This window comes from Vombatus ursinus, unplaced genomic scaffold (genome assembly GCF_900497805.2).
Source record: "Vombatus ursinus unplaced genomic scaffold, bare-nosed wombat genome assembly UNPS02009835.1, whole genome shotgun sequence".
Taxonomy (NCBI): domain Eukaryota; kingdom Metazoa; phylum Chordata; class Mammalia; order Diprotodontia; family Vombatidae; genus Vombatus; species Vombatus ursinus.
In genome coordinates, this window is record NW_020949613.1 from 22141579 (window position 1) to 22157799 (window position 16221).

General features: G+C 36.3%; 1 protein-coding gene across 1 annotated transcript in view; it reads left to right on the plus strand.

Moving 5' to 3' along the window:
• Positions 1-16221, plus strand: part of KCNQ5 (potassium voltage-gated channel subfamily Q member 5) — a 680699-nt gene that overhangs the window by 632023 nt on the left and 32455 nt on the right. Inside the window, exon 11 of the mRNA XM_027852966.1 lies at positions 3316-3424. Coding sequence (XP_027708767.1) covers positions 3316-3424 — 109 coding nt within the window. The remainder of the gene's footprint in view (positions 1-3315; positions 3425-16221) is intronic.

Below are 16221 nucleotides of genomic sequence, written 5' to 3' on the forward strand. Positions count from 1 at the left end.
GTTTATCACTACTCCTATATTTTTATCCTCTCCAGCTTTCTCTGTCTCTCACTCTCTCTGTCTCTCTCTGTCTCTGTCTTTGTCTCTCTGTCTCAGTCTCTCTCTCTTTGCAGTTCTGAAGACCCTATGGTTCACAGAACAGCTTTAAGAATTTTCCATAGTATATGGGGCAGCTAGATGGTACAGTGGATAGAGCACCGGCCCTGGATTCAGGAGGACCTGAGTTCAAATCCAGCTTCAGACACATAACACTTACTAGCTGTGTGACCCTAGGCAAGTCACTTAACCCCATTGCCTAGCCAAAAAAAACAAAAAAACAAAAAAGAATTTTCCATAGTATGCTGTGGTGCAGTGGACTTGGGTTCAAAATGCAGTTCTGCCACTGACAGCTAGGTGGCGCAGTGGATAGAGTACAGGGCCTGGGATCAGGAAGATTTATTTTCATAAGTTCAAATCTGGCCTCAGACACTTCCTAGCTATGTAATTCTGGGTAAATCACTTAACTCTTTTTGAATCAGTTCCTCCTCTGTAAAATGAGCTGGAGAGGGAAATGGCAAACCACTCTAGTATCTTTGCCAAGAAAACCCCAAATGAGTCAGATATGAGTGAAAACAACTAAACAACAAAGCTTGAGAAAGTCATTTAGAATCGTTGGACTTCAGTTTCTGCATTTGTAAAGTGAGAGAAATAATACCTGCCTAACTATTTCACAGAGTGAAGCCTGTTGGCATATGCTTCAAGAGCAGGGCACTAAATTGTGTCAGGTCCTGTAGGTATGAGAATGTTTGACTCTTTTATGGCCTATTAACCTTATCAATTCAGCCCTGAGTGGTTACGAAGCAGGCCTCTGCCTGGCCCAGTGAGTAGGTCGCATTAGTTGGAGCAACCAGAGTTAGAACGGAAAAAGGACATAGTTCTGGCTTTATTATCCTATTTCCCATTGTTCTCTTTGATACGCCCTTCATTCTAGACAAAAAGGACTTTCAACAATTCCCCCAACTTGACATTCATCTCTCACCTCCATGCACTTTCAAGGTTGAAAAGCACTCCTCCATCGCCGCTTCTCAGAATCCTTGTCATTCTTCAAGGTTCAGCTCATGTAGCACCCTTCTCTGTGAGGTCTTCCTTGATTCTGCCTCACCCCTGGTTCTAAGTGTTCTTACCCTCCTCAAACCACCTTATGTTTACTTATTTGTGTACACTTAGGTACACAATAATAGCTCACATTCATTGACTCTTTACTATTTACGTAGCACTTCCCTCACCACTGTATGAGATAAGTAATAGAGCCATCACTATTACAGAAAAGTCAACTCAAAACAAGCACCTGAATGACAGATAAGATGAGATCACTGGGATCATCTGTACACATGAAAGCAGAAGTCAATTAGCATTTATTAAATGCCTAGTATATGCCAACTACTATGCTAAGTGCTGGGGATACAAAGAAAGACAAAAAAAAATAGTCTTTGATCTCAAAGAGCTCACAGCCTAACAAGGAAGACAAAAAGCAAACATATATAAACAAGGTAATTCGTTGCTCAGTCATTTCAGTCGTGTCTGAATCTCTGTGATCCCATTTGGAGTTTTCTTGGCAAAGATACTGGAGTGGTTTGCTATTTCCTTCTCTAGTTCATTTTACAAATGAGGAAACTGAGACAAACAGGGTTATGTGACCTGCCCAAGGTCACACAAGCTTGTGTCTGAGACTGTATTTGAACTCAGATCTTCATGACTTCAAGCCTAGAATTCTATCTACTGCACCCCCTAGCTGCCCTCAAACAAGGTAGAGATAGATGATAAATTGATATATCACATATATGATAAATCAAACAAGATATGTGTGTGTGTAATAAATTGGAGATAATCTAAGAGGGAAGGCACTAAGATTAAGAAGGACTGAGAAGGGCTTCTTTAAGAAGGGGGGACTTTAGGGGCAGCTAGGTGGCACAGTGGATAGAGCACCAGCCCTGGATTCAGGAGGACCTGAGTTCAAATCCAGCCTCAGACCCATAACACAAGTTATGGGGCAAGTCATTTAACCCCATTGCTTAGCCAAAAAAAAAAAAAAAGTGAGACTTTAGCTTAGTCTTGAAGGAAACCAGAGAAGCCAGGAGCCAGAGATGAGGGAGAGAGTTCCAGGAATGGGGAAGAGACGGAGAAAATGATCAGAGTCTGGAAATAGAATGTTGGGTTCAAGGAAAAGCAAGGAAGCAGTGTCACTGTATCACAAAGTATGTCAAGAAAGTAAGGTCTAAGAAAACTGGAAAGGTAGGAAGGGGCCAAATCATGAAGAACTGTAAAAACCAAACAAAGGATTTCATATTTTATCTTGATGGGAACAAGGAACCACCAGAGTTTATTGAATAAAAAGGTGTTATGGTCAGACCTGTGTTTAAGGAAGATTAATTTGACAGCTGAGTGGAGGAAGGATTGGCGTGGAGACAACCAGTAGGCTGTTGCAGCACGGAAACATCTAACACTGTGTTAAACTTTGACCCTGCTGTGAAGTAATAAGGGAAGGGAAATGGCAGCACAAAGAAACTAATGTATTAAATTGATTAAAATTAAAAAATCAATGAACACTTATAAAGCACCTACTATGTGCCAGGCATGGTGCTAGGTGCTAGAACTACTAAAGACAAAAAGTAAACAGTTAAAATGTTATGATCTGTTGGGGAAGAAAACATGAATGTATATAAAAATCTGCAAAATATGAAGAAAACAAATAGAAAATAATGTGGGAATGTTGAGGGGAGAGACAGTGGAATGTAGAGAAGTCAGAAAAGGCTTCAGGTAGACAGTGGTACTGACAGGTAGGTGGCACAGTGGATAGAGTGCTGGCCCTGGAATCAGGAAGATTCCTCTTCCAGAGTTCAAATCTGGCCTCATAATTCCTAGCTATGTGACCCTGGGCAAGTCACTTCACCCAGTTTGCCTCAGTTTCCTCATCTGTAGAATGAGCCAGAGAAGGAAATGGCAAATCACTCCATTATCTTTGCCAAGAACACCCCAGATGGGGTCACGTTCAGACATGACTGCACAACATCCACAAACACAGTGGTGCCTGAGCTGAGCTTGGAAGGATTCTAAGAGACGGAAGATAAGAAAGAGAATGTCTCAGACATGGGAGCCACCCAGTACAAGGGTGGAAACTGGCTAAGATCAGACCACCTACCCACCTTGGGTTAGATGGTTTATATTTTTGACTTACGCAGTGGCGATATTTAAATTGAAGACAAACACCAGGTTGTGTTTTAAATCATTGGTTTTGTTCTAAGGATTTGTTACTCAACTAATAATTCTATCTTACAGCTGACACTGCTCTTGGAACTGATGATGTGTATGATGAGAAAGGATGTCAATGTGATGTTTCAGTAGAAGACCTCACACCACCACTGAAAACTGTCATTAGGGCCATCAGGTAGGTGAGAAAAATGTGGCAGAGACCCAGAGCTGATTGTTAGAATTACTATGTTGCTATGGTCCTCTCTTTACAGGTAAACCTCTTGTAATAACTTTTGCCTTGGGTTCCTATTAATCAACATGCCTATCAAAGGCTGAAACATTTTCTCCTGGCAATAATAACAATTAACATTTATATGGCATTTTAAGCTTTGCAGAGTGCTTTATGTATTATTTTATTTGATAATAGAGAGACTACATTGGATTCAGTGCCTGAGGTTTTATTTATGTTGGATTGAGTCTGAAAAGTCAGACAAAGTTGGAGAAAAACCATATGATAGCTTGCTACATGAAAGACATTTAACTTAAATGCCATTCGACTTTTTAAAACCCTTCTTGTGAACTGGCACTGTCTATAGGATGGCTTAGAATGGGTTGAACATAAGATAGACACAAAACGATTTTATAGTTATATTAGGCCTTGTGTGAGTGAAATGTTATACTCAAAGGCTATCCTTAGCTTTTATCCTGTCTTTAATGAATGAGAAGCTAAAAGAGACATTCAAAGGAACAAGTTTATGTCCCCAAAGGACTCAGCAAGTGGAACCCACATCAAGTTCTCAGTCTGCTGTCTCTATTGGTTAAAATTTTCATACAAATTTGTTCTATTTGAAGGGAGTCTAGCCCACTGCCTGGCACATATTAGATACTTAATAAATTCTCACTGATTGACTTAATGATTTATTGATTGATCTCTCTAGTGCAAGAAAATGCTTCCTTTTAAACTCGGTTTGTACAAAGCCAAAGAACCAGTAGAAAACTTAAGAAGTAACCCAACACCCCCAGGTATTTATGAACATTCCAATGATGGATATATTTCCTCCCAATTTCAGCTGGATATTTGTCATCCTGCTCCATTCAAGCCCCTGTAAGTTTCTTGGCCCGGATACTTTTCACTGCATACCTTTAGTCAAAGTTTCTGGAAACCAATGTATATGTAGTGATTTTGGTAAATATTAAGAGAAGTAAGGCATATTTTTGGATAGTAAAAATATTAGTGAGTCTGAAAAGCTTTAAAATGTATCAGCAGTATTAGGCCAAAAGATAAATAAAATAATCCCCCAACCACTTTTATCTTCCTCTCTCATGGGTAGCCAATAGTTAATGAAAAAAACCTCAAGTAATTGGCAATGTGGGAGACCTGGAGGTCTTGGGTGGGTTCTGTGCTTTGTAAATGTAAAGATCCAGTCAAAAAGTTCCTGAAGTGAGGAGAGGACAAGAGAAGACAGGAGAGGAGAGGAAGCTTTCAAAATCACCTTGAAAGACTTTATCCATGTCAATGACAGCCAGCAAGGTACTGAGAGAGATGATTATTTCTTTCTTATATTAATAATTAATTATTATTAAATAATTAGGTTTTTCCCCTTTACTACTTCCTCATCCAGAAATCAGCCAGGGTGGTAAATCTTGCTCAAAGACTTACCCAGGCTAAGACGTAATCAAAGACAGTAAAAGAAATTCTAAGTTTTGGCAAATGGTTGGATTCCTGCTCGTGTTTACTCAAACAGCTCTAGGAAAATATGGTTTCTCCTTTTATCAGAGAGGTGATATGGAAAACAATGCCTCTTTGACCAAGATTTGGGTGCTCAGTGTCACATACCTCAAGACCCCCATTGTAATATAACCCACCTCTTATTATAATATTCATTTTTTCATTAATCATTAACCAGAGTTGATTGCCACCCTCAGGAACACCTGCTGTTCCAAGGACATGGGGTAAGTCCACCTCCATGAGGTGTCTGGCATTCAAGAGTGCCACTGACCTCTTTTATTAATAGCATAGTAGGCTCATTAATAAAATGATTAAATTACCCAGAAACTATGTCTCTTGAACTTCTTAAACATCACAGTGTCCATAAATTAGAAACTAGGAATAAAGGCTAGTGGGGCCCACAAAAATGTCCTAAAATCTCTGCTAACCCATTTACCTGTCATATCTCAAGAACTTTTTAAAAATTTTTCTGCTTTTTACTTCTGTGGTTTTAACCTATAGCTGAGAGAAACAAATTGACCTCCATTTATGGTTTAATCCACTCATCAAGAGAAACAAAAGCAGCTCTATTAACATTTGTATCCCTGCCTCTTTAAAGACAGCATGGCATATTGGAAAGAGACTGAGTCAAAAGACCTGAATGTGAATCCTGTCTCTTACATCTAAAAGTCATATTATCATTGGCAAGTCATTTAACTTCTCTGTGCCTATTTCTGTGGCTATGAAACTGGGTCAATAAGATTGACTGCCTACTTCATTATGGTGACTGTGAGGAAAGTGCTTTATAAACGATATAGAAATGTGAGCTAGTATCATTTTTACTCAATACTTTCTAATGCTTCATTGCTTTGAAGATTCATCTCTGGCTTCTTACATCTTTAACTAGATTTTATTTTTTGTTTTTTATGGACTTCTAAAGTATTCTAGCTTCTACATCTTGCAAAAATGTTTTCTTCCTCTCTCAATGTTAGTTTTCCTCAGGTAAAGTCAGCAAGAACAACTCTAACTTTGTGCCTTGATCTTGAGGTCCCTTTCAGTGCTGAAATCCTATGATTCTATCATGGTGTGCTGGGGATGGCCTGATTAGTGGATAAAAGATTTCTGGTTATTTTTGTAGATATAGGCACATGATTAAAGGATCATGTTAGTTACTCACACCTGAAAAAGGCATTTGGAGGTTCAAGTCTATGCATCTTACCCAGGAGCATCTTTGCCTTGAGCATCTTTGCTGCATAAATAAGCTCAGGTTCACTTAGCCAGAAAATTCAATCAGCCAGAACCCACAACTCATCCACCTAACCAGATAACTAAAGTACCATGGTAGTCTTAGTTTATTTATTGTTGATGAAACTTGCTCATCATTAATATGATCTATCTTTTTTGGTTAGTATGACTTTGCCTTTGTGTTTTTTCCTATTTTATTGGTGCTTAACTTTTTTTAAAACTTCCTTTTTAATCAATGTTAGAAATACATTTTATAACCCAGTCATTACAGATTATTTCCTTGAAAATAAAACTAAATGGTATGATGGGAAAAAAAATTTATTTCATTTGAGAGTTAGCAGTACAGAAAAATAAATGCATTAAATATGCTATTTGTAAGGTTTTAATTGCTATATATTTTCTGTGGTAATTAATGTTTATTATTATCATGTGATTGGGCATTTTTATGGAATGCTAAAATTCCCTCTCTGATCATAATCTCCTGTCCTTTCATTTTTCTCACTTCTTCCCACCTTCTAAATCTATTCTTTGCCACCACCTTGGGCCCTAATACCTCCACCCTTCCCTGATTTTCCATTCCATTAGTTAACCCTATTCTGGACTCATTTTCCTTCCTTCTTTTTTGACCCTTATAGTTAGATAGTTTAATTAGGCATCATCCTTCATTCTTCAATATCTTTTCTCCTCACTACCCTTGTCTTTCTTTTATCACTTACCTACCTGCCATTCCTCAATTCTCAACTCCAGCAGTTGCTCCTATTCAATCTACTCCTGTTCTTTAGCTGCTAAATAATGTTGCTGGTGAAAGTTACCCAAATGTGCTTGGCTGGCTCCACTATAAATTCATGTTATCCAGTTTCAACTGAGCATGGCGCTCCTTTTATGCTTTCTTGATTGATTCTATATCATGTCCAGTCAAGTCTAGTTAACAAACATTTATTAAGTGCCTACTACATAGCAGGCACTGTGCTAAGTGCTTGGGATACAAAGAAAAGTATTACACAGTTCACGCACTCAAGGAGCTCACAGTCTAAGGGGGGAGACAACATGCAAACAACTCTATTGAAAGAAGATACAGTACACACAAGATAAATCGGAGATAATCAACAAGGGAATGGTCCTAAGATTGAGGACAGAGAAAGGCTTTTTTGCAGGAGAGATTTTTTGCTGTGACCTGAAGGAATCCAGTGACATCAGGAGGCTGAGATAAGGAGGGAGCGAATTGCAGGAATTGTTTACCATTATTCCAAATTTTCTCCTCTTCCCCACAAGGCCCCATCACCCTGAACTTCTCTCATAGATTACTTTACCTCTGACTTTATTGAAAAAACTGAGGCCATCTGTCTTGCTTCCTTTCCTAACACTTCAAAATCCCTCTGTATCATTATCCTCATAATCGTGATAAATGCAAAGTCTAACACCAGGGTTCAAAAAAAAAATTTGCACAAGTTTCAGGAGGTATAGCTAAATAGCAGTTCATTAGGAAAAGATGGAGTTATACTGGACTGCAAACTCAACATGACTTAACAATATGATGTGACAGCTAAGAAAATTGCATTAGGAATTATGCAGTGTCCAGAACTGGAGAAGGGGCAAGGAGGGAGGTAAGACTCTTGTTGCTGTATTTTGCCCTTTCCAGACAACGTCGAGAGAATAGTATTCCATTAGAAAAGCCATATTTTAGGAATTAACCTAATTTCTCCTTTACATTGATAGTCTAAAGAATTTCTTCATGAGGACAACCAGGATATTAAAAGAACTCAAATTCATGCCATAGAGGACTGGATGAAGGAACTGGGAATATGTAGCATAGAGAAGAGAGACTTAACAGAGCCATGATAACTAGGTACAAATACTTCAAAGAAGATTTTTCTTTGTAAGAAGGAAGAGTCTCATTCCATGGTGACAGGGCAGATTATATCCAGATGTGATGACTGTTATACACAAACAAAAAGTATCAATCAAACTTCTTTTATTTCTGTGATTTCAACCTATGGCTGAGGGAAATAAATTGATTTGGCCTCCATTTAAGGTTGATTCTAATCATCGAGAGAGCCAGACACTTATCTCCTCAGTGTGTCACCCAAGGTCTGCCATCTATCACCTTCTCTTCTCTTTCTCTTCTGTTTTTCTATGTTTCTCTCTTCTTTCTGTCTCTCTGTCTCTCCCTCTCTCTTTCTCTCTCAGGACCTAGCAGGGTGCTTTGAACATAGTAAGCACTTAATAAATGCTGCTGAATTAATAATAATAGCTAGCATTTATATAACACTATTACGGTTTGCAAATGGCTTTTACAAGTTATCTCATCAAGCAAGAGAACAGATCATTTATATAATTTAATCTTGTTAAAGATAATCTGATAAAAACCAACCAGTATTTAAACACAATTTTAAAAATTAGAAAAGTTTGATAATTTTCTATAAAATAATGAAATTTTCATTCTCTTTATTATTGTCTACTTTTTTCCTCTTTTGTTCCTTCCTATTTTTTACAAATGTATTGGGACTAACTCACTTAGAAATCAAATACAGTTTTTAATTTTTCTTACTTGGGATGCAAATACTGCCCCAAAAGAAAAGAAACATGATTGGTATCCTGAAGTTTTTTTCAAGTACATCGCCTGTTTAATCACAGTTAGTTTTTCATTTTGTTCATTATCTCTCTGCTACTTTAAAAGAAATGATAAAGATTTTGTTTGCAAGGCGCTGTAGAGAAATTCACAACAGCCAAATCCATGTCATATTATGACTTCAGAAAGAGGGAATTTATTTAGTAACTACTCCAATTCGAAATTCCTTGGCTTTTGTACTACCAAGAATATGGTCAGATTTCTGTTTGGAGGATTTTGTTTGTTTTTAACTAAATCATTAATGGTAGTTAAATTTCACCCTCTGCCCTCATTACAATAGGGTATTGACACTGTAAACTGATAAAGATTATATATATATTGTACCTGAGAACTGACTACCATCACCATTTACCATGAGTGTTTTTATAGATTAATTTTTATAGATTAATCAGCTATGGTATTTTACTTAATAATTAACTATATATAATTATATATACTATATACAATTAATAATTGATAATGTTCTATATAAATATACTAATTTATAATTTTATAATTATTTTACAAATGAAATATGTGATTTATAATATGATTAATTTTATTTAATGATTTAGTTGCTTGTTTTGAATATGTATCCTAAAGAGCATTATTTTCTAAAACTTTAAAAATTCCAAAATGAGTAATATAACCTGAAGATAAAATGAGATTTCTTTTAAAGGAACCTGAAATGGAGGAAAGGGGAAGGATGGAGAGGTGGTATTGGACCTATAATTTCATTTGCATATGGATCTCCTATGTGAGGAAAGTTCTAACAGTGCAGATCTTAGAAAATTGTCTGGGACACTAAGAGGTTAAGTGACTTGCCCAGGGTCATACAATCAGTGTGTGTTAGAAGCAGAAATTGAACTTGTCATCCAAGGTTCTATCCATAGGTTCTCAAACTTATTAGTCTCAAGACCCCTTCACTCTTAGAAATTATTGAGGTCACCAAAGAGCTTTTGCTTATGTGGATTATATCTATCAATATAATAAAAAATAATTGATTTTAACATAATCAAAATTAAAACCTATTGTTTTTAAATATATTTATTTAATAATAAACTCAAGAACAAATTTATGTTGACATAAATAATACATTTCATGGAAAAGTAACTATAATTTTCAAAAAATTCTTGAGAAGGGACATTGTTTTACTGTTTTTCAAATCTCTTTAATGTCTGACTTAATAGAAGACAACTAGATTCTTACAACTGCTTTTTAATTATTTATAATATTCTTTTTTCTATTTTGAATTCCAAATTCTCTCCCTCTTTCTAGTCCTTCCTCCACTCAATGAGAAGGCAAGCAATATGATCTGAATTATATGCATGAAATCATGCAAAACTTATTTCCATATTAGCCATGTCAGGAAAAAAAAGAAAAAGAAAGTGAAAAAGTTGTACTTCAATTTGCACTCAAAGTTCATCAGTTCTCGCTCTCTGGAGGTGGATAGCATTCTTCATCATGAGTCCTTCAGAATTGTCTTGGATCATTATATTGATCAAAGTAGCTGTCTTTCACAGCTGATCATTATTATAATATTGCTGTTACTGTGAGCAATGATTTCCTGGTTCTGCTCACTTCATTCTGCATCAGTTCATACAGGTGTTTCCAGGATTATCTAAAATCATTGTCCTCATTTTTATAGCACAATAGTATTACATCACAATCATAAATCACAATTTGTCATGTCATTTCCCAATTGATGATCATCCCCTTCAATTTCTAATTCATTGCCACCACAAAAAGAGCTGCTATAAATGTTTTGTACATAAAGATCCTTTTCATTTTCCTTGTTCTTTTTGGGATATAGACCAAGCAGTAGTATGGCTGAGTCAAAGAGTATGTATAGTTTTATAGCCCTCTGGGAATAGTTCCAAATTGTGTTCCAGAAATGGTTGGACCAGTTTGCAACTCCACCAATAGTGCATTAGTATCCCTATTTTTACACATCTTCTCCAGCATTTGTCATTTTTCTTTTCTGTTATGTTAGCCAATCTGATAGGTATGAGGTGGTGTTGTGTCTGAGTTGTTTTAATTTATGTTTCTCTAACCAGTAATGATTTGGAGCATTTTTTCATACGATTGTAAATAGCTTTGATTTCTTCTTCTGAAAACTGTGTGTTCATATCCTTAAACCATTTAAAAGTTGAGGAGTACCTATTATCTTTATAAATTTGACTCAGTTCCTTCTACATTTGAAAAATGTAGAGAAACTTGCTGTAAAAAAAATAGAAATTTGCTGTAAAAATGCTTAATATTATTTCATTGTCTGTGGTACCTTTTAGCAACACATAGTTTCCCTGATTATCTCTTTTAATTTGGTCTATTTTTGCTTTGTCTGAGATCATGATTGTTACCTCTACATTTTTTACTCAGCTGAAGCATAATAGATTCTGCTCCAGCCTCTTATTTTAATTCTGTGTGTGTCTTTCTGCTTGAAGTGTATTTCTTATAAACAACATATGGTTAGATTCTGGTTTCTAATTCATTCTGCTCTCCATTTCCACTTTATCGGTAAGTTCACCTCATCCACATTCACAATTTATGATTACTAACTGTGTGTATTTCTTCTCTCCTGTTTTCTTCTGTTTATCTTTCTCTCTCTCTTTTTACCCTGTCCTTCCTCAAAAGTCTGTTTTGCTTTTGACTATTGTCTCCCTTAATCTGACTTCCCTTTTACCACCCCTTCCCCCTTTCTCTTATCTCCTTCCTCTCCTACCTTCCTTTGGGTAAGATAGATTTCTATGTCCAACTAGTGTGTGGGTGGGTGTGTACTCACCCCACACCATACAGATGTAGATATAGATATATACATGTAGCTATAGATAGATATATATGTATATACACATACACACACATACATATATATGTATGTATGTATGTATATATGTGTGTGTGCATGTGTGTGTGTGCGTGTGTGTGTGTGTGTGTGTGTGTATCCTCTGTCTATGTAGACTCCTTCTAAATGATCTAATAATGATAAAGTTCTTAGGAGTTACATGTATCATACTCCCATTTAGTTTAACTTTATTAAGTCCCTTATGAATTCTCTTTCATGTTTACCTTTTTATGCTTCTCTTGAGTCTTGTATTTGAATGTCAGACTTTCTATTCAGCTCTGGTTTTTTCATCAGGAATGCTTGAAAGTCCTCTATTTCATTAAAAATCCATTTTTCTTCTCTGAAGGATGATTCTTAGTTTGGCTGGGTAAGTTATTCCTGGTTGTAATCTTAGCTCCTTTGCAAAATATCATATTCCAAACCCTCTACTCTTTTAACATGGAAGCTGCTAAGTTTTGTTTGATCCTGATGGTGGCTCCATGATATTTGAATGGTTTCATTATGGCTGCTTGCAATATTTTTTTTTCCTTGACCTGGAAGCTCTGGCATTTGGCTATAATATTCCTGAGAGTTTTCATTCTGGCACCTCTTTTAGGAGGTGATTGGTGGATTCTTTCAATTTCTATTTTACCTTGTGGATCTAAGCTATCAGGGTAGTTTTCCTTTATAATTTCTTAAAATATATGATGTCTAAGCTCTTTTTTTGGTGATGGCTTTCAGGGAATCCAATAATTCTTAAATTATCTCTTCTTCAATCAGTTTTCCAGGTCAGTTGTTTTTCCAATGAGATAGTTCTGATTTTCTTCTATTTTTTTTATTCTTTTGACTTTTTTTTATTGTTTCTTGAGGTCTCATTAGCTTCCACTTGCCCAATTCTGTTTTTTAAGGAGTTCTTTTCTTCAATGAATTTTTGTACCTCTTTCATCCATTTGGCCAATTCTTTTCTTTTAGAGAGTTCTTTTCTTCAGAATTTTTTGTGCCTCTGTTACCATTTGTCCAATTACCAAGCTGTTAATTTTCATAATTTTATGAAAAGAAAACTTTTCATGGTTTTCTTGTATCATTCTCATTTCTTTTCCCAATTTTTCCTCAACCATTCTTATATCTTTCTTTAACTTTTACAGGAATTCTTTTGAGGCTTGTGTTCAATTAGCATTTCTCTTTTAAGATTTTCTTGGAGCTATATTCAAGTTATTGTCTTCTCCTGAGTTTGTGTCTTTGATCTTCCCTGCCACCATAGTAGCTTTTTATAGTCAGGTTATTTTTCTGTTGTTTGCTCATTTTTCAAGCCATTCTTGACTTTGAACTTTATGTTAAAATTGGGTTTTGCTCACCTGGAAGTGGGGAGGCATTGTCCCAAGTTTCAGGCTTTTTTTCTTTCTTTTTCAGAGCTCATTCTGGATGTCTGTAAGTTTTCAGTGCTTCCAAGGTAGTGAGAATTGAGGAGAGGTGTGGTCACTGCTCTCCTGGTCTATGCTCTGGTCTTTACCCAGGAAGTACCCCTACTCTCCTTTAGCCACAAGCTCTAGCACTCTTCTCAGCCCTGGAACTGTGACCCAGAATTGCATATGGGTGATAAAGCTGCCAAAAAGCATCAGGTCCTATGCCCAGTGTCAGCTCAGGGTCCCCTAAAACCTCTTTCTGACCAGTTGTCCAATCCCCTTACAGTCTCTGGTCTGAGAGCTCCCAAAACTGCTGCTGCTGCTGCAGTTGACTCCAAGGTCTACAGCTGGTGTTGCAGCTGCCTGCACTGGCCAGGGCCCCACTGTGATGTCAAGTACCTCTCCTGCTGACCTCCTAAGTTATCTTGCAATTGGAAAATATCTTACCCAGAACTTCTGCTTGCTAAACTGCTACAAAATTCAATTTGATCCATTATTTTAAAGTTGTTTTGAAGGGAACTGAGAAGAGTTTGGCTGAGTTACTGCCTCTACTATGCCATCTTGGCCCCAACCTCCTTATATCTGCTTCTGCATTCAATCTGTTGTTATATGTTGTTTTAGTTGAAGTATACGAAGAAAACCTGGTCTCACACATATGTGTAGTTGCAAAAGAGAAGAGTGTCTTGATAGGCAAATAATGTCTTAATATTTTTATAAAAATAGTTCTTACCTCATGGAGACCCTGGAACTCCCAGAGGTCCTCAGACCACACTTTGAGAATCATTGCACTACATTTTGCTATGTCTATGAAAAATTAATACACAATCACTACAACAATATATATTTTCCATGAAAGGGACTTTTTTTTTACATTTTTAAAATTCAAATAAAAATATTTTATTCTTTTTAAACAAATGCTTTCTTCTTATCATTTTCATCTTATTTCTTTATTTCTAGATCCTTTCTCAATTTGTTGTCTTTGTTAGCACTAATTGCATTTGAAAGCCAGTGTTTCTGAAGCCCTAGGCAAGAAATTTAAGAACTATTCTTTCCCACCAAATTAAAAGCCAATTGAACAGAAGTCAACTTCTTACTTTTGTAAAGGTGTGCCCTTATGAAAAAGTCAGTTGTGTTGCTTAGAAAGGATGACTTTAAAGGGGCTTATTCCCAAAAGCTGGCCTTAAATAAAATCTGGTATGTATATTCAAAAATATCTTCAGGTGATAAAATTTTAATTGGGTTATAAGGTCAGATTTTGATATTCTAATCTTCTTAGCTTCAGGCATAAGGCTCTTTCTAATGCCCTTTGCCTTTTTTTGAAGAGCTACCAGCCTCTTAATTCCACATGACTGAAAACCAGTCAGCCAGTAATTCAGCCATCATCCAGCCCCTTTCTTGACATCTCACAATTATTCCACTGGAAATGTTTCTTTTGGAAATATTTTTCGTCCCATTACAATTGTGGCTTTGGATCATCAGTCATAATAGCTATGATTTAAGATTTTCATTTCCCATGATCTTCAGTGAGATGAATTTTGCTCCTTTCTCAATCATCATCATATTGCTCAATATATAGAACATGAGCATTTCATCCACATTTTTAATCTGGCTAAACTAATATGTGTGTTTCCCAACAGCGGAGGGCATACCATTGTTATTCTACCAATTTTTCAATGAAATTCATTGTTGACCATAGAGCTAGTGCTGTCTACATGTAAGCAAGACACAACTTTTTTTATCAATCAATTAGCATTGATTGATAGCCTACTATGTGCCAACTGCTAGGGATACAAAGAAAGAGAAAAAATAGCCCATGCTCTCAAGGAGCTCACAATCTAATGGCAAAGACAACATACAAACAACTACATACAAAAAAAGATATAGACGAGATAAACTGGAGTAGAGGGATGGCACTAAGATTAAGGAGAACTGAGAAAGACATCTCCAACATCAGAGGATGCCTCCTTTAAATGTTGTCAACTGCTTTTAATTCTGTAACTTTAAATTCAATGGCTTTTCATTCTGAGACCTTTAACTGATGCTTTTGTGGCTGATTAACATTCCATTTCATCTTTGATGTTTAAAATGGAACGTACAGTCAGCTTGGTTTTTAAGGTTTTTTTTCTTTCTTTGCTTACGTCCAAAGGCATCAGTATTACATTTCATTCCCACTTCACTATGGTTTGTAGTTTCTTCTTTTTTTAAAAGCTGGACCTATAATTTCATCACCAGAGCAGCATCCTAAGTGAGGATACTTCCTCTCCCTATGAAACTTAGGAAGTTGTCTGAGGCATTTAAAGGTCAAGGTTACGTAGCCCAGCTGTGTCAAAAATGGATTTTGAACTCAGGTCTTCCTGACTCCAAGACCAGCTGTCTCTCTATCCACTAAGCCATAATTCTTCTCTTGTCATTTCAGCCTAGTAAAGAACTATTGTTATAAATTTTCCTCCATAACCATGTCTTAACCATATTTTCCCCCTATTTTTCTAATCTAAAATAAAAAACAGTTTTTTGTCTCATAATGAATAACCCACCAGTTAATCAACTGGAGAAAAATGGCCTATGACCCTTTAACAAAGGCTATGAAAATATGCTGAAGTCCTAAGAATTTAATATGAAATCACAGCTTCCCTATCTATGGAACTACAATCTCAATATTAAATTGCACTCAAGTTTCATGTCAGATTTATAGGTGAGGTAGGGGATATGGGGTAGAATTTTGATCTAAACTCAGACCAATACAATCCTAACAGATTGTATTTTAATAAGGAAACCTTCCATGAATGTTATTCCTCTGACCCCCCTTACCATAAAACCTAACAGCATCTACTGGAATATTTCCTAGAAAGTTGCCTATAAAGAGCAGTAATAATATTGAACCAAAAGTATAATCCTTCTACCTATGATAAAAACAGCACTGCTGTAGGTGACAGAGTAGAATTATTTGGCATCAGAGGGCCCGAATTTAAATTTAAACCCTGCTGCTTATTAGCTTGATTGTCTTTGGACAAGTCACTTAACCTCTGTTGGCCACCGTTTCCTCATCTATAAAATAGGGATAATAATAACACTTGCCTCCCAAGGTTATTATGAGGACCAAATGAGATAATAATTGTAAAGTCCTTTAAACATTGCCTAGTACATAGTAAGTGCTAATGTTAGTGATGGTGATGATGATGATGATGTCTTCGCATTCCTCTGCACCTTC